Raw genomic sequence first — 19,034 nt, 5'->3', positions numbered from 1 at the left:
CACACACACACACAATAGATTATTATTATTCACTGTAGTTACTACTATGTAATCAGCCTCAAAACTTATTCCTTTGTCTATCTGAAACTTTGTGAGTTCAAGTTTTCAAGATTCCACATCCAAGTGAGATTTTGTGGAATTGTCTTTCTGTGCATGGCTTATTTCACTTAGCTAAATCTTCCAGCTTCATCCTTGTTGTTATTGTGACTTTGATGTGTGGCTCCTTAGTGCTGCTGAGCCCTAGAATGAGCTGTTTCTTCAAGAGCCCTGCCACAGGGATGAAATTTCTCCTAGGTCTTCTGCGGAAGAGTGAGGAAACATGTATTTTAAAATTCTTAAATTCATACTAAGACTTTTAATCTGAACCAGTGTCCTTCCCATATTTCATGATTATATTTTCTTTTTTGTTTTTGGTACCGAGGATCGAACTCCGGTCCTTGCACTTGCAAGGCAGACGGTGGCACCACTGAGCTAAATCCTCAGTGTTGTGGTTATATATTCTTCTTCAGGAAAAACTCTGGTTCCTAGGAACAATTCTGATACACATAAAATAGTTCTATAATTGCTATACCAATTCCCATACCAGTGGCAAACTCACCATGTAAAGTTCAAAATTGATTTTGCTTCTTTATGCTTCTAGGATATATTCCACAGAGTGAAGAAAGATTCTTTGATTAATTTTCTTCTGACAAGAAATTATCGGTGATATGCAGTTTGGTTCTTTTATTTGTATTTCATTTTAGGGCTTCTCTCATCTTTGGTATCAGTTTTTAAATATGTGAAACATTAACGCAGATTCAAACTATTTAAAAGAGATGTTGTCAGAGAAGCCTTTCTCGTTTCCTTACTCTGCCACCCTGTTTATTACCTCACCTTTTGTAGGTAATTACTCTTGATTCATTATATTTAAGAGCAGATATATATGCATAGATGCATGCCTGAAATGAATATGGATTTGTATTTTTATTTTTTTGTTCTTTCCCGGAGGAGAGCATACTGTATACATTCCTTTCTAATGTGCTTTTTGCCCTTACACTGTGTCTGAATGTCACTCCGTGGCTACACTGACAGCTTGGCTCATCCTGTTATAAGTCATTACTCCTTTTGAATTTTTTTGTGTGTATATGCCAAGTTCTTCAAGTATAAGTTGTTTGTATTTTTAAATTGTTATTTATTCCCCTATCACTCAGAATTGAACCTATGGGCTTTCGACTGAATTATATCCCTATCCCTTTTTAAAATTTTTTATTTTGAGATAGGGTCCCACTGAGTTGTTAGATTCCCTGTTGTAATAGTTACTTTTCCACTGCTGGGACAAAAATACCTAACACCTGAAACTAAAAGCAGGAGAAGTTTATTTTGTTTTAGGGTTTCAGGGTGTTAGTCCATGGTCAGTTGGCTCCAGGACAGAAACAGCATGGTGGGAGGGGATAGCGAAGGAATGCTGCATACCCCATGGCAGCCAGGAATCAAAGGAGGGAGAAGCTGAGCACACGAATACGCTCTTCCAGGTTATACCCCAATAATCCAGTCACCTTCCAAAGGCCCTACATCTTAACATGGGAGACTTATGGGGGACATTTTGAATTTAAATCATAACACCCAGGCTGGGCTTGAACTTGTGATCCTTCTACCTCAGGCTTACAGGATTCTGGGATTACAAGTATGCACTACCATATCTGGCTTAATTTTTAAACTTTAAATTTTTTTTCTTTTTTGTGAAAGCTGTTTTTTATTTGTTTGTTTGTTTATTGTTTTGATACTGGGGATTGAACTCAGGTCCTTGTGCTTGCATGGCAGGAGGCAAAAGCACTCAGCTAAATCCCTGGTCCCGGCTGTTTTTATTTTTGATAGCTCCTTTGTACAATATATGTTTAGTAGCTGAATATAGTTATATAAAATATTTGGAAAATGGGGAAAAGCTATCAAGGAAATAATTTGTAAATCATCCTCAGAATAATTGTAGTACTATTTGTGAGGAATGCAGGGTTTTGAAATGTAAGGCAAGAATTTCATCTAAATATAGTAACATAGTTAGAAGAGGGAGGATTTAGTGAAAATATTTGTATGAATTATTTTGACAGAAAGATGAAAAGTGAATTGAGGTGTGAGGGAGGCCAGCATATTGGGGTATATTTATGTTAACCTAGATATGAATTACCCCTCTTTCTATCAAAAATGAGTAATTTTTGTTTCATGTTCAAAGACCTTTAAGATCTGGCTCTACATAATGTTTAAGATCTGTTTCACTGAAGTATAATTTACTGTAAAAATTTTTTTGGAATATCTGAATAGCATAATGAGATACCCTGAGCATGAGACCCAAATCTTAATATGAGATTTGTTTTGTGTGCCCCCCATATACTGCCTAACCAAGGTAATTTTGTATAACAGTATTTGTAGTGTGCTTGCATTTTGACTGTGATCCATTACATGAGGTCAGGTGTTGAACTTTCTACTTGTAATTTCATGTCAGTGAGAAAAAAGTTTCAGAATTTGAAGCTTTTTTAATTTAAGATTTGTAAGTTTAGAAGTACATAGATTTGTGTAATAATCATTATAATTGGTTTTGCCCCAAAATGAGTTTATGGCTTTTTGTAGAAAACCCACCTCAGCCCTGGGACCCACTAATGTACTTGCTGTCTCTTGAGTTTGTGTTTTCTGAACTGTGTTGGAATCAGTCTGTGAGTCTGAGTCCTTTCACTTAACATCACACATTTGATAGTCAACCATTTTGTCATGTATTGGTAATTTGTTCCTTTTTATTACTGAACAATACTCCATTGAATGAATTTACCAATGCATATCCATTCCTCCTAAAAGGACATCTGGTTTGCCTCTAGTTTGGGGTGATTATGAATAAAGCCACTTTGGCTCTTCAGACACAGGCACAAAAATGACACTTTGAGCCTTGTCTGCCCTTTGTTCCCTCATATGTACGACTCCAGAGAACTGCTCCATGCTCAGAGTATTCCTGCCTCCTGCCTTAGCTTATAGCTATCTCTTTGTTCTTCTCACTTGCCTCCTCTCCCTCCTCTTTTATCTCTTGAGATTTTACCTTTCCCCAAAGTTCTATCTCAAAAGCTGTTTTCCTTAGCCTTCACGTGCTTTAGCCACATACTTTACTCATACTGTAGCTGCTTCCTGTTAGACCAGAGCGTCTTATACATGAATATCAGGGCTGAGTTTCTTTTAACTTGTGTCTCCTCCTAGCATCTGGCAGAGACCTTGTCTCTTCAACAGCTCAGTTGTATCTACAAATGTAGGGTTGAAGTCCTTAGAGCCCTTGGGACTGGTGAGAGTGAAACAAGTCACAGGATCTAGACAATTGTCCCCAGGAATCCCTCTTCTAATGTGAGCTAAGAAGAGCCTAGGCCTCGTGTTACTCAATGGCGTCCCTAGTAATTCCTTCAAATGTCATTGAGTTGAAATGGAGGACGTGTAGTGTTACAGCTGGTTGAGAACTGCTTGGGTGTTTCAGAGAAATGTGGTTGCTCAATGTCTGCACAGAAGCTGACTTAAAAGTTTGGCTTATGAGTCAGGTTCAGTGGTACATGCCTATTGTTGCAGCTAGTTGGGAGGCTGAATCAGGACAATAGTAAGTTCAGGGCCAGCCTGGGCAACATTGGAAGAACTGTCTCCAGAAAAAGTTGACTTACAGGGTGGAGCTAGGAGTATAGTGCTGTGGTAGAGCACTTATGTAGCATATGTGGGGCCTTGGATTCAATCCCCAGCAAGAAAAACAAAAAAAAAATTTTAAACTAAAAGTAACTATTCTTCTAACTAGGAAAATCATTCATTAAGTTCAGGAAAGAGACACAAAATGAAGAAGTACATGGAGATCTTAAGGCTACAGAATAATTCAAGTTCATATCTTGATTGGGTAAATTTAGCAATAATTAGGAGGTATGTTAGTTAGGTATAGTGGACCCTGGACTTATGAACTTAATTCGTTCTCAAGGGCTGGTTGTAAGTCAAGACTATTTTTCCCATAAAAAATAATGATAATACCTATAATGCATTCTGAACCTCCCAATGAAGCCAACTAACCTTTTCATAATAAAGAAAGGTATGTATAGTGTATATAATTTACTGACAATTCAGGTTGACATCTGTGGCTTGTAGAAAGGGAGGATGAAATGGAAGGTGGTTATTGTTTGGAAAAAGAGTCCCTTTCCATAAGAACATCAGAAATCTGGCACTCTGGGTCCCTTTCTCTCCTCAGGAGAGTCCGTAGCCCACTAGGACCTGCTTCTGGGTCACTTGGTCTCAACCTTTTCAGAACTAAAACCTGGTCTAAGGTTGTCCGTTTCTGTCTTTTCTTTAACACTGTCTGTATTAGGACATGACACTGTCATTAAGCAAGTGATTACAATTGGATTTTTCATCTGGGTTGGTGGGTCTTCTCTACACATGTTTGTAGCTCTGTCCATTTTGTCAAGATTTTCTTTATTTCAAAAGAAGAACTTCGCTACAATGATTGTGATGCTTCTCCTGCTTTTCAGAAAGCTCCTCAGATGCTATTTTCTGTCACTCAGGCAGAAATTGCTGAAGTTTCTCTGTGGACGACAACTCTGAGTGTTCCTCCACCAGGTCCTTTACATCACCACCATCTACCTGCAAGCCTGTGCACTCTGCTATTGTGACGTTGTCATGAACCACAGGGTCAGTTAGGCTCAGGCTCCTCTTACACAGCCTTCAGAGGTCTCTCTCCTGTATAATTTTAGGTCATACTTACTTCCAGGCAGATTTAGGTATTTTTAGAGAGACATTGGAAAGGATGTTGTAACGTTCCTTCCAGAACTCTTTTATGGGTTACATCTGTATCTGAGACCATCTGGAAGTACTTCAGGAACAGAACCTTGGTGTATAGCTTCTTCAAGTTAGCTATAACTTGCTCGTCCATAGGCTACAGTATGGGAGTTGTGTTAGGTAGGAGGAACTCAACTGAGAGCCATGGGAATTCTTCAGTCAATTCTTCCAAATTTCATGAGTGAGCAGGAGCATTACCCTTGAAGAGAGCCATGAGTAAAAAGCTTTTGTCCTCTATTTTTTTTTGGGGGGGTACCAGGAATCAAACTCAGGACTACACTTGCCAGGCAGGCATGGCACCACTGAGCTATATCCCCAGCCCTTGTCCTCTAATATTTTGTAACACGACCGAAAGCCTTGCTGATTCACTCAAGAAAATGTAGTCTTGTTACCCAGGCTTTTGCATTAGATCACTAGATGACCCCTAGCCCTATTCTTCATGACTTTATGTTTTCTGAACACTCCAGGGGTCTCAGTGATAACCCAGGAGAGGTTTTATCTTGAGGTTCACTCAAACTGGCACATAGCAGTAAGGTTAGTCTGTCAGTTTTTTTCTCTTCCTTGGTAATGTATATTCTCCTGGGCATTTTCTTCCAAAAAAGGCCAGTTTCATCACAGTTGAAAGCTTGATGAGAGCAAAAACCATTTCTGTGTCATCATTTTGAAGTATTGTATGCAATTTTCAGCAGCCCTTTTATCATCACTGGCTGCTTCACCATGCCTGGTTATGCTATGGACCCCAGTTCTTGCTTTAAAATTGTGAAGCCACCCCTTACTGGCATGAAATATTTCACTGTCATCAGCCATTCGTGGATTGTACTTTATGAGATCTGCATTTTATAGCCCTAGCTTTTTCACAAATTAGACTCAGGCTATAACCTGCCGTCTTGCCTTTGTTTATCCACACTGATAATAGCCTTTCTACCTCGTCTAACATTATTAATCATGACTTACTAATTTGAGTACCACCCCAGCAACTCTAGCTTCCATATACAGATCTTTTCTCAGTAAAATTTCGAGTTGGTGGATATATGTGCTGTTCATATTGTCAAGATTGGTCACACAAATGCCACTGTCATATTTCTCCACAATTTCCTTCTTCTTTTCTATTTTGATTGTTTTCTTTACCTTCCCCCTCCTTCCTTAGCTTATTTTCTAGCTTTTTGGTGGCCCTTTGGATAGCACTGGCTGATATCACTTCCACAAACACACACATCTGGGCTCAGACTGACATTTACGCACACTTAAATACACTTTTCTGGCATCACCAGTCTGTTTACAACTGTACAAGTGGCTAGTATTGGGGTCATAAGACTTTGGTCATAAATTAAAACAAATATTCTGGTCGTAACCCAAGTTGTTTGTATGTGCAGCCAGTCATAACTAAACTCACTCGAAGGTCCATTGTATAAAATTTGCACATTCTTTGTGATGTTTCTTAGGCTCAGGTTTCCCTAGGACACCTGATGCTAAGATATCTCAGCAGACTTCGGGTGCTTCCTTGGATTCTCCAAGAAAAACTAAGCGGAAAACGACCTTCTCAGAGACTACCTCACATTCTAAGAGGCCTCAGTCAGATGGAATCAAGACATCATCTCCAGCTCTGAAATCCCCAGAGAAAACTGGAGAGGTTGGACTGTTTTGTGTTGATGATAAGAAGGAGTCACCTGAATATCACAGGATCCTAAGAACTCGACTCCCAGCTGTGAAAACCACGGAGATTAGTGAGACAAATCTTACCCCTACTAGGGGGGGTCGAAGATCCTCGGAGGTGCCTTGTGTGGATCTGAAACCAGAATACATCAAAAAGAGGTGACAAGGGACATTAATTAGAGTGTTCCATGGAGCAAATCCTTTGTGTGATGTGAAATAGATTATAGTAAAAGAACTTAGGAGCGGTGGGTTGCAGTGTTACAGAATCACTGGGGAACTTTTCCAAAATACAGATTTTCTTTTTTTGGTTTTTGGAGACAGAGTCTCACTATGTAGTTCAGACTGACCTGGAACTCACTATATAGCCCAGGCTGGTCTCGAACTCACAGTGATCCTCCTGCCTCAGCCTCCCGAGTGCTGGGATTACAGACGTGTGCCACCATGCCCGGCTCAAAATACAGATTTCTAAGCCTCTTTCCATACCTAGTGAATCAGATACCAAGCGTTGTGCTGCAGTATCTGTATTTTGAAATGCTTTTCAATGATTTTTACTTACTCTGCTGTCATTTCAGGATTGTTCTATAAAAGAATATTTTCCAAACCTGCATTGCCTCATCACTGTTCTGGATTTCATTAGTTGCTGTGGCTCCATGCCACATTTTAACAACCATTTTTAACATAGGTTTTTGTTTTTTGTTTTAATAAGAAGGCATTCTCAAATATAGTAAAGGCAGATGATATATCCATTGTAAATTTTGCAACTTGACACTAGATAATATTTATAGTTAATAAGCTATACAAATAAAAATGCAACCAGCAAGAAATCATAGATTTCAGTGTTTTGTACATAGATAGTCCCAATAGTGCATGATAGGTTGTTATTCAGTGAAGACTTTATACTGAATATATATCTACATTTCTGCTAACCTTGAGCCCGAGTGCAAATCTATGGATGCACCAGAAATAAACAACAACAACAAAAAAGACAGAAAACTGCCTGGGATTGGTACATTGTGGTCTGTAGCTGGTTGAAATGATGAGTCTTATTTCAGTAAGATTTAGACAAACTTTAATCTCTGAGTTTGAGTCAAACTTCTATTACAAACTTTTTAGCAAAGTGTGGTTAACTCTGCATAGTAGCTGTAAAAAGAATAGGAGCCACGCAGACCACCTGACTACCTTCTCATGCCTGTGGATAGGTCCTAGGTGCCCCAGACTGGCTCCTATAATGTGGTTGCAATTATCTTGCAGGGAGGCAAAAGAACCAGAAGCTCAGAACGTAGCTGCCTCTACTTCCCATCGCATCCGCAGAAAGAGTTCCCTCATAACGTTGAGTCGGATTAGGCAGCAGCTTCGGTAAGACTGCTCTTTGGTGGGCAGAGAAACCTCACTGCCACGTGCGATGTCTGTATTTCTTCTGTTACCTGCTCCTCTATCTCAGTAGAGTTTTTACATAGCCTGTCTGGAATCATATTGAGCTGCACACAAATATTACAGTTTCATAGGCAAAGGAAGTGCTAATCTGTGCTTCCGTGGCCCCGTAGCCATCGTCCCCAGTGAGGTTGTGGGGTGATAAGCCTAAAGCGTGCACTCTCATTCTGATAGCCCTCAGTCTGAATTTAGACTTGAATCTGTGAGCCTTAGGAAGGTCACTTAACCTTTCTAAGCCTCGATTCTTCATTTGTAAGATAGTAAGTCACAGAGTTGTTTGAGGGATTTAATGAGATAAACTCCTGTTAGCAGTGTCTCAAAAGAAGTGGAACAAATCCTATACTGCCTGGTGGCAAGAGAGACTAACACCTCTGATTTATCCTGACCTTAATGGAATTCTTATTTATGCTTGAACCCTGAATAGGAGAAAGTAATAATGTCTCCACCTTTCAGGTTTCTAGAAAATAATAAAAATGACCAAGAGGAGAAAGAATTTCTGTCAGCAGCAGAGGATTCCGACTCTAGCAGTGAGGACGAAGAGCCTTTTGCTCTAGCCCATCAGAGAAGAAATCCCTGCCGCACGTCCAGGAACCTGCAGCCTTTCTTGGCACCATCTGTCCAGACACCCTCCAAGACACCAAAGAAAGCTGTAAGATTCTTTCAGGTTTCTTTTCCCACTGAAGCAGTCTCTTCTAGTTTAAGGGTTGCGGATGCTGAGGTGACACAGTAGGGTTCTGAGCACAAATCGATCCTATTCAACACTGTCCAGGCTGGAGGAGACCTAAATGAACCTGAGGACTGAAAATGAATCCAGTCCACAGTGACTTTTTTTAAGTTTAGGGTTCAGGATCAAATGTCCAAGAGCTGAGCTTCCTGAGGGAAATACAGGAACTGCCTTCCTGCCTTTGCCTTTCCCACAGCGAGCGCACCAGTGCTCAGTGGGAATTGAGCCTGCTGTGGGTTGCACTGTGTCATGTGATAAAGCTGAGAAACTGGGAGTGCTGCGTAGATGTTGCCGATGAATTGTGTAACAGTAGATGGAAGCATGGGTGTCTTTTCCTGCTCTGTTGAACTTTAGTAAAACATTCAAAAGTAATAAGAAAAATGGACTTGATGTGTTCAGGTATATTTGACAAATGTTGGATTAAACAAGTTAAACTGATGGAGCGCCTTGTTATTCTGAACACAGCTGGGAAATGCTTAATTAGAAGCTGATCTCCATTTTTCCTTACAAGATTGAATTTAGGTTGACGTCAAAGAAAAACATCCAGGGAAGGGAACTGAGTAGATCATATTTGAACTACAGTTCATCTTTGCCTGGAATTCCTCAAACACACACAAAGCTCCCCTTGCTCCTGTGTCCCACCCAAAAGAAAAGATTGTAGTCTGTGGGACACCTCAGCCCAATGAAAAGGAAGGTCAGAAGTCTGCTGGGCTCATGGGCCCCTTCTCAGTAACTGACAGGTAAAAAAGCCTTCTTAAATGCTGTAGCAGAAGTGCTTCTGCCTGGGGGAGAGGTGTCACGTGAGGAGAAGGGAGGAGCCGGTCTGCTCTAGCAAGCAGTCCATCTGTGAGGAAGAGAAGAGCCAGAGCACTGGCCCTGGGGCAGAGCGTGCAACACTGGCAAGGCTTCTCCGCATAGCATGTTGTGAATCATGAAAGTCCTGAGCCAAACAAAGCTTGACCATATTTTCAAGCCTAGCAAAAGGTCTTAGGAAACAAACCCAGTTTTGATGACTCTTCTACCCTTTCTCTGTGTTCAGGTTTCTTAAAATTTCTTCTTTCAAAGTGTAATTAGAAAAAGGGGAGCCAGGGATTTAGCTCAGTGGTTTTTCTGCCCGCCTCACAAGCACAAGATCCCAAGTTTGATCCCCATATCCCTCCAAAAGAGGAGTTGAGTTTGGACTATGGAGAAGGTGTATGTGAGGTAGTAAGGGGAGCTCATGGCATTTTGTAGAGTAATTTAAAGAAATTTGCCACCTCCATTCTTTTTACTAGGTTACTATGATGGATGGTATTTTATCTTGTTTTTCTTTCTGAATCCTGTTGTTTTTTGAATACAGCTCAAGCCCAGAACTCCACAGAGTGTCACTGCCAAGATCCGCAGCCGAAGCCTGGCTACCCCAGAGCCAGCCAGCGTGCTAGAGGAGGCTCGGCTGAGGTAGTGCTGCTCGCGGGCCCTGTTCAGACAGTTGGGATGGGGAAGCTTCTGCTTTCCTCACAAGACATATGGGGAATGGGCTGGGGACTTAGCTCAGTGGTTCCACCGCCTGCCTACCAAGCGCAAGGTCCTGAGTTTGATCCCTGAGTTCAATCCCTGGTATCAAAAAAAAGAAATATGGAGAATGTGCAGGCACTGGTGTTTATTATAAGAGCGGAGAGTAAATCTAGTGTTTAAAAGGATCAGCCTTTCAAACAGTGTCTGGCTGAGCTAACGTGGACAGGCTTGGAAGGGCTCACCTTAGTCTGCCGTCACCATCTTCCCAGTGATGAGAGGTGACCAGTTGCTGGTACCTCTCAGTTAAGAGTGCCGTTAGACTTCTAAAGGCCTCTTTTTCTTCTGTTGCCACCAACTGTAGGCTGCATGTTTCTGCCGTGCCTGAGTCTCTTCCTTGTCGAGAGCAGGAATTCCAAGACATCTACAACTTTGTGGAAAGCAAACTGCTTGACCAAACTGGAGGGTGAGTGCTGCTGAGGCAGGTGGGGTGGTTTGAGGAGGAATCCCCTGGTCTGTGTATTTAATGTCTGCAGGATTAATGAGCTCCTTGCTGAAACTGACCACTTCTGAAGGAGCTTTTGTTGCCAAATTCTGCAGGAGTAGGAATTCTGCCTTTCAGAAAAAAGGAAACTGGCTGTCTTGTCACTTCGGTCTCTTTCTCATCACTGGGACAAGATACCCAACATCCGCAGCTTAAAGGCGGAGAGGTTTATTTTGGCTTGGGGTTTCAGAAGTCTCATGGGTGGTTGGCAGGCTCAAATGCAGAAATGGTATGGTGGACAGGCCTGCCATGAGGGAAAGCTGCCACAGTGGCCAGGAAGCAGAGAGAAGAGAGTAGCCCAGGAGGGATGTGCACCCTGCTAGGTTATGCTGCCCCCATCTCCACTCGTGAGCATAGCGCCTCTATGGTCCAGTCTCCCTCCAGAGCCGCACCTCTGAATACAGGAGGCTTTTAGGGGCACTGGCCTTCAGTGCATGGGTAGTTTTGTGCACAGTCTTGCTTGAGGGATGATTCTGTTTAAACAGATTGTATTCTGACCAGCTCCCAGGACTGTCCCCACCTCCACAGTTCTGGCATCTCAGTCCTTCCTGGTATTAGGTGACTGGCGCAGACTTTGCCTACAGCTCTCCCCTCTTGCTCTAGGTGCATGTACATCTCTGGGGTCCCTGGGACAGGAAAGACTGCCACTGTGCACGAGGTGATACGCTGTCTGCAACAGGCAGCCCAAACTAATGACGTTCCTCCCTTCCAATACATTGAGGTCAATGGCATGAAGTTGACGGAGCCCCACCAAGTCTACGTGCAGATCTTGGAGGTGAGCAAAGCTGTTTGGGCTTTTAGGAAAATAGTTACTTAGTGGCAAATGCAAAAGAAAATATCTACTTACTTCTGTGTATTTCAAGGTTTATAGTCTACCAGGCATTGTCTTTTGCCTAGTAATAGCAAGGGAGAAGGAGACGGAATTCTTGCTCTCAAGGACTTTAAGGTCTAGGAGCTGCTTAGTGAGTGACTGCAAGCCAGGACTTCCAGTGTGGTGACAAATATTAGCCCACAGATGGCAGGCTAGAGAATGGACTGAGAGGGAGGCCAGGGGTTAAATCTCTCTCTTTTTCTTCATTAACCATTACCTCAGTACTGACCATATTCCGTTACAAAATGGTCCAATGGTGATTTAGCGGGACTTATGGGGCCAGTCTCTGATTAATTGCCATTTCAAACACATGGTTTTTATCTTCTCCTCTGGTACTTGTCCTGTCCTTCAGGTTAAGGCTAAGACTAGAATGGGAGGCAGAGAACAGGGCACTGAAATCCTCAGCCTAGACTGCTTCCTCTTACAGATCTCACTTTAAGCTTGTTTACCACAGCTGTTTTTCCCCCAATGCAGAAGCTGACAGGCCAGAAGGCAACAGCTACCCATGCAGCAGCACTACTGGCAAAACGATTCTGCAACCGACGGTCCTCACAGGAAACCACTGTCCTGCTTGTGGATGAGGTGAGGTGCCCCCAGGAGGTGGACAGAAGTGGGCAGCACTGACTGTAACATCCCAAGAGTGAATACTGGATGGGCGGGAGTGCTGGCTCCCTTCTGCATTCTTCTGAGTGTTCATCGACCTGCTTGCTGCTTTGCTAGGGTGACCTGAGCAGAACATGCAGCAAGAACAGTGGTAAGGGGATTCGGGCCCAGCATGTCTCTCCTCTTCCCTGGCAGCTCGACCTTCTGTGGACTCACAAGCAAGATGTCATGTATAATCTCTTTGACTGGCCCACTCACAAGGAGGCCCGCTTGGTGGTCCTGACCATTGCCAACACCATGGATCTGCCAGAGAGGATCATGATGAACCGGGTGTCGAGTCGATTGGTAGGTCCTCAAGCTGTGCGAACAGGTCTGTAAGCTGGGCCAAGGGGTTCTGCAAAAATGGAAACAGAAAATCAGATATAGTTCCTATCTTGGTATTCTATTACTTCTACACTTTTAAACTGAGCAGAAATGTGGAGAGTTTTCCTTTGTTTTATGTGTGTGTGTGTGTGTGTGTGTGTGTGTGTGTGTGTGTGTACTGGGAATTAAAGTCAGGGCCTATACACTGAGCTACATCCCAGTCCTTTTTAAATTTTTAATTAAAAAGTTGCCCAGGGTAGGCTTGAACTTGCAGTCCTCTAGCCTCAGTCCCCCAGAGTCCTGGAATTATAGGCATGTGCCACCATGCCTAAGTGTTTACCTTTAAAGTTATTAAGCACATACCACCCACCCACTACCTGTTAGATGCTTAGAGTAGAGCAGTGAGCCAGGCAGATGCAGTCTCCGCCCTCCTGGACCTGGTGGTCGAACAGAAAGCACAACATCCAATCATCGTGAGCCCCGTACAGGAAGCCAGGGACTGTGTGATCTGTGTAGATCCTGACATCCTCCTCCCCAGGTTAATTAGAGCACCTCTGCTTCTATCTAATTCCAAATGATTCTGGCAGAATAAAGGGTTCTTAAAGAGAAAAGTAGTTTGAGAACTACTGCCCTGTAGGATACCTCTGGTCATTGTTATGACAGGAAGGACAGTAGCTGGCTGCAGCAGTCAACCTGAAGCAATGAGCAAATTGTGGGGTTTTTTTTTGTTTTTGGTACCAGGGATCAAACTTGGGACCTTGCGCTTGCGCTTGTGAGGCAGGCTGTGGCACCACTGAGCTAAATCCCCAGCCAGAAATGAGCCAGTTGTTATGTGGAATTGGGTTTGAAGCCTGAAGATGATCTTCCACCTGGGCAATGAGTTGGCAGTTCATGAACTTGTTCCTCTATCATCTGGGTTCCCCAGGGCCTTACCAGGATGTCCTTCCAGCCCTATACACACAGCCAACTGCAGCAAATCCTAGTGTCTCGACTCAAGCATTTAAAGGCCTTTGAGGACGATGCCATCCAGCTGGTGGCCAGGAAGGTAAGTCACCACTGGGGAGCCCCTAGCTGCACCCGCAAGCAAGTCAGCAAGTCTTTGTGTGAGGCTGTATGGTGCATGCTCTGAGGATAAAGGTGTATTTTAGGAAATCTTTTAAAAATAAAGCACCAAAGAGACTTTGGAAAGATTCTTTAACCACCTTATTATCTAATTACTTAGAAGGTCATGAGTATCTGAGCTTATATCCAGAGTAACATTAATTCATTCAGGGAGCAAGCACATTTGGGTAATTAAAAGTGTAACATAGTCAGATACAGGACCATAGTTTGAATTCTGGCTCCTAAAACTTAGTAGGCAAGTGAAGGGTGGTAAGAAAGTCATCCCGAGCCTCAGTTTCATCTCTTTAAAAAATGCGAGTAAGGCTGTAATGGTTAACCTTAGGTCATGGTAAGAATTCCATGAGTTCAGGACTATAATATGCCTGGCAAGGGTCACACTTCAGAGGAGGTATGAGGTACTGAAAACCTAAATGAACAAAGTGGCTTAAGTGTCTATCTGTCTCCAGTTCAAAGAAAGAAGCCATACATCCACACAAGTATTTCAGTACTTAAAAACATAAATGTGTTTGTAGTTTCCTCTTGCCTTAAATGAGGTGAACCCTGAGCAGCTGCAGCAGCAGCGCATGCTAGTCTCTCCTGCTCGGAGCTGGGTACCAAGTCAGATACTGGGCCCAGATGTGAGCCAGTGTGGTGCCCCTGCATTTCACTTTCTAGGAAAGGGGCCCTCACAGTTACCCTCTATCCAACCCTTCTGTGGTTAGGGTTTCTCGCTTCTGCTATCATGTATATTCTAAGGCTGTTTTTTTTTTTTTTCTCTGAATGCTATGTTTTTAAATGCCAGTGTATTTATTTGAGGTTGTCTTCCTTTTTCCTCCGAGATGCTCTTTGTTGGTTTTGATCTCTGTCTTGCTTTGTTGGAGACTTTCCTCAGATAGCCTGGTTGTCTACTCAGGGATAAGTGCGGAGATTAAAAAGCTGGTTGGCGCTGGGCACATGCTTATGATTCCAGTGATTGGGGAGACTGGGGCAGGAGGATCATTTGAGCCCAGGAGTTCAAGGTTGGTTGGGCAACATAGTGAGACAGTCTCATAAGTATATAAATAAGTAAGCTGGTTGGTGGACTCTGGGCTGTTAAGTGGTTTTTGTTAACTGTGTGGTAATCTGATAGGGCCTGTTACAGTACTGGTGATTATTTCTCCTTGGGATATTCAGCTTTCCCATGCCCTGCCTGAGGCAGTGATGGAGGCAGACTGCAGTTTCAGCATGCCTGTGGTTATCATCCCTCTCTGCAGTAAGACCTGTGTAGGTCCAGAGACTTTTCCTTTATCCTTGATTGAGAGTAAATGTCTGATCTCTTGACTTGGTAAGAGAAGGATCATCTCCAGGACAGAGTTTTTATAGGAATAGTACAGATTACCCACACCCCAGATTGTCTTATAGAGCTTTGCTAAGTAGCTCTGATGTGTACCCAACAGTATAAATTGGGGTGTGTGTCTACAGTGAAGATCAGCAAAATTTCTGAGTGACCAGGTAGTAGTAAATGTTATAGGCCAGTGATGGCAAACCTTTCAAAGCTTTCGATGATATGAATAGCCCACTGTGGCACGCGTACCATAGGTTCACCACCACTGGTATAGGCTGTCAGGACATAAAGGTCCATAAGAGCCTCTGTTGAAATTACTTTAGCTTTGCCTTTTGTGGCAAAAGCAGCCATAGACAAAATGTAAACGAATGAGCCTGTGTTTTAATAAAACTTTACTTGTACAAACAAGTAGGAGACCATAGTTTGTTGAGTCCTGGTCTAAGACATCTTAAAAGTTAGTTTACTAGGATGGGGATTTAGCTCAGTGGTTCCGCTGCCCTTGCAAGTGAAAGGTCCTGAGTTTGATCCCCAGTACCCAGAAACAAAAAACGTTAGTTTCCTACTTTTTCTTAATGTTCAACCAATCTCCCCTGTCTTCTAGCCAAACATCCCCCATCCAGTTCCATTACCACTAACTCCTTGCACATTTTGAAGGTTTTTAGTTACATTGAGATTTGTTCTTGGATACCTCATTACCAGCTTAGAATTTGGCGTTCTTCTATGTCTTTCTTTCTTCTTTTTTTTTGGTCATTTTATTTTTGTAATTTTGTATTTTTAACATAAACGGTAACATAATATATAACTGCACTTTTTTGCACTTAGCCATACATCTTGAAAATATTTCTATGTTAATATATAAAGAGATTCACAAAATCTTTGTTCAAGAACCATCATTTCTTTTTTTTTTAAGAGTAGGAAAAAAGTATGGAAAGCAAGCTTCTGTTTAAGAGAGCCAGGAGGAGGACCAGAAAGTGGGCTGCCCCCATTGTCTTTTCTTATTGAAGAATTATACTGCTATTTACATTTCTCCTGTTGCTGGGGATTTAGCTCAGTGGTTCGGTGGCCTGCCTCTCAAGCACAAGGACCCAAGTTCGATCACCGGAACCAAAAAAAAAAATATTTCTCCTGTTGTTTCCCTTTCTTTTGTGGTTCTTGGTTTTTCAGTGAAGATTGACATATAAAGAAACATTTTATATTCTGTATCTTAAATCTGTGATACCCAAAATCTTCATAGGTCTGACTCCAATTTTTGTTGGTTCTGCATGTGTGGCCTTCTTGCCTTGTCTTTGAGTCTCAATTTTTGTTGTACCTTTACTATGTAGTGATGTTCTTTATCTGAGAATTTAGTCCTGGATTAAAGTTGAGTTCATTTAGAATTTGTTTTTGCTTCTGGCAGTTACCTAGGGGCACTGACAGCATTTACCATTTTTTAAAAATTTTCCAGTTGAGGACTTTAGGAGTTACAACATAGCTGTAGGCTACAAACCCACTAGGGCTTGTGGTTGCAAAAATGCAAGTTTTGTTTTACTGTATACCTATCTAGTACCAAGGTTAAAACAGGCATTTTCTCCTACCATCCTGCCGTGTGATGAATTATCCTTTACCCTTTTATTGAGGCTAGTGGAGTTCCAAGTGCCTGTAGGGCCTCTTTAGGTTCTGTGTTGAGAGGCCCTAGTTCTTCCTTACATCTCCTCCCCCGCCGGACATAGTCAAAAAGAATCTTAAGGTCACCAAAGTTCATGAATATCTCCAGGGTGAAAATTCCTTTCATTGTTTTGTCCTGAAGCAGCTCTCTAGTCTGTGCTTTTTACCACTCTGGCGGTTCTTCACAGCTGGGGATGGTGATGGGAGGGAGGGAAGTGGTGAGGAGGAAATAACTCGGGGCCTCTTTAGCAAGTGGATGTGAAAGATTAGAGGAAAGGAAGAATATATATTGATACTCGTGTTTCTCTCTTGGTTACCAGGAAAGTGAATTTTGTTTTGAATAGATCAACTATGAATTCTAAAAACAAACATATATAAAACATTTAATTTGTGTATAGTTCTACTTTCCAGAGATGACATTTTGTGTGTGTGTATGGAAACGGGGCTTAAACTCAGGAGCACCCTACCACTGCACTACATATCTGGCCCTTTTTAGTTTTTATTTTGTGACAATTCCTCTTTGGTTTCCCAGGCTTGAACTTGTGATCCTTCTGCCTCTTGAGGAGTTGGGATTACAGGTGTGCACAACCATGTCTGACATGACTACTTGAAGTGTGTTGTGTACATATATGCCTACATAGTTTGCTTTCTAAACTTAATATATCATGAATTTTAGAAGAAAATAACCATTTTGGAAGTGTTACCAGGCAGCTTATGATGATGGTCAGGTAAATTGCAAAGACTGCTGCCAAGTACTAGGAATAGAAACTGAGTGGTCCTTGTAGGCTGCACTGTTTCCAAGCATTCCCTCTGAGAAACTTAAAATGCAAGTGGCCTTCTGATTCAGGGTGCAGGGACCAGAGGAGTCACTGAGAAGGTTCCTGAGCCTCTCAGCCTCTATAGAAAAGTGGTGTAGTTGCTCTACGTGGAAAGGAGGGAGCAACAGAGGTGCTATTACAATTGTGGGGTGAGGCTGGGGAAGTAGCTCAGTGCTAGAGTGCTTGCCTGGCCTGGCTAAGGCCCTTGGTTCAATCCCAGCACGACAGAAGAGAACAGAATTGTAGGTTGGACTGATTCATCCATCTAACAACATTCCTCTGGGTTTTTCAGCTTTTTGACTTCCTTCCCTCCCCCATTATTCATTCTGGTTCTCTTAGCCTCTGATCAGGCCTCGTCCCGGGATTTAGGATGAGCTGAGCTGAGACTCCCTGTGAGGAAGGCGACCTGCGGCCTTATCTCCACAGAGGCTGTGCTCTGCCTCTGGCCTTGGCTGGCTGCTCTGGGAACTGCCTCTCTCCAGCAAGGAATGAGAACTATTTGTTTCCAGATGGTCCACTCATAATCTTAGTTCAAGGGTTTCTTTTTGAGATTCATTTCTTGAATAATAAATACACCAAGAATGTCCACCTTTTGTAGTGTGGAGTTTTCTGTAAAACAGAGACAAAGGCCAGCCATGTACCAGAGACAAAGGTACACCTGTAATCCTAGCGCTATGCAGGCTGAGGCAGGAGGATTGTGAGTTGAAGGCCAGCTTGGGCTATATAATGAGTCTGAGGCCAGCTTGGACAACATCATGATACCTTGACTCAAAAAGACAAAAGCACAGAGATAAAAGTTTGGACTCAGAATAGAATCCCGTGCAGATACAGTTTTATTCCTATGCTTTTGTGAGGTTCCCAGGCAGGGCTAAGTCCTTAACTTCGGGTGCAAGTCCATCCTCAGCACTGCCTTTCATTTTAGCTGAATAGTATCTCCAGGCTCTTCTGGGCTGAAGCGGCAAGGTCACCTCCGGAACAAAATATTCCCTCTTGTAGGTAGCAGCCCTCTCGGGGGATGCACGGCGCTGCCTGGATATTTGCCGGCGAGCCACAGAGATCTGCGAGTTCTCCCACCAGAAGCAGCACTCCCCCAGCCTGGTCACCGTGGCCCACTTAATGGAAGCTGTGGATGAGATGTTCTCCTCCTCGTACATCACTGCCATCAAGTAAGATGCTCCTCTCCCTAAGCCTCCAAGGACAACCAGGGAGGTCAACAGCCTGCTAAGGTTTTGGACACCAAGAATACATGAGTGCTAAAGCCAATAAACAAGCCACTCATTGGGTCTCCGTGAGGGGTTTGATGGTAAAACTGCCTTGGAAACAAGAACAAAGTAGCTGCTTCTCTTGCTTCATGATCTGCTCTTCCAGTGATGTGAACCTTTTACCAGAGTGATATAAGCAGTCGCCTGCAGGTTCACCGCCACTGTGCTAAGCTCTCACAACAAGGGCGTGGGTATTTGTGACAGGTGGTTGCCATGTCCCCTTATTTCCAAAGTGCCATTTACTGTATCATTTTGAGACTTTGAAGGCAAGGAAGGAAATACAGATAATACAGAAATGGTTCTCAGAGTTTCCCCTTTTCTCTAAAGACACCAAGAAACTTTGGTTTTCCTCAGAGCTGGTGGTGCAGGCACTTAGGTCTTCTCATTTCCTTT

General features: G+C 42.8%; 1 protein-coding gene across 2 annotated transcripts in view; it reads left to right on the top strand.

Moving 5' to 3' along the window:
* Orc1 (origin recognition complex subunit 1) overlaps nucleotides 1-19,034 on the top strand; it is a 31,496-nt gene that overhangs the window by 9,995 nt on the left and 2,467 nt on the right. For both annotated transcript variants that reach the window (XM_010610323.3, XM_010610324.2), the window contains exons 6-15: nucleotides 6,255-6,624; nucleotides 7,717-7,821; nucleotides 8,350-8,545; nucleotides 9,960-10,057; nucleotides 10,476-10,577; nucleotides 11,259-11,430; nucleotides 12,001-12,108; nucleotides 12,325-12,474; nucleotides 13,418-13,537; nucleotides 18,376-18,545. In XM_010610323.3, coding sequence (XP_010608625.1) covers nucleotides 6,255-6,624; nucleotides 7,717-7,821; nucleotides 8,350-8,545; nucleotides 9,960-10,057; nucleotides 10,476-10,577; nucleotides 11,259-11,430; nucleotides 12,001-12,108; nucleotides 12,325-12,474; nucleotides 13,418-13,537; nucleotides 18,376-18,545 — 1,591 coding nt within the window. The remainder of the gene's footprint in view (nucleotides 1-6,254; nucleotides 6,625-7,716; nucleotides 7,822-8,349; nucleotides 8,546-9,959; nucleotides 10,058-10,475; nucleotides 10,578-11,258; nucleotides 11,431-12,000; nucleotides 12,109-12,324; nucleotides 12,475-13,417; nucleotides 13,538-18,375; nucleotides 18,546-19,034) is intronic.

Source organism: Fukomys damarensis, unplaced genomic scaffold (assembly GCF_012274545.1).
Source record: "Fukomys damarensis isolate Sample0158 unplaced genomic scaffold, DMR_v1.0_HiC HiC_scaffold_23, whole genome shotgun sequence".
Lineage (NCBI taxonomy): Eukaryota > Metazoa > Chordata > Mammalia > Rodentia > Bathyergidae > Fukomys > Fukomys damarensis.
The sequence above is the reverse complement of the archived record's forward strand: the minus strand, read 5'-3'. Positions and strand labels throughout refer to the sequence as shown.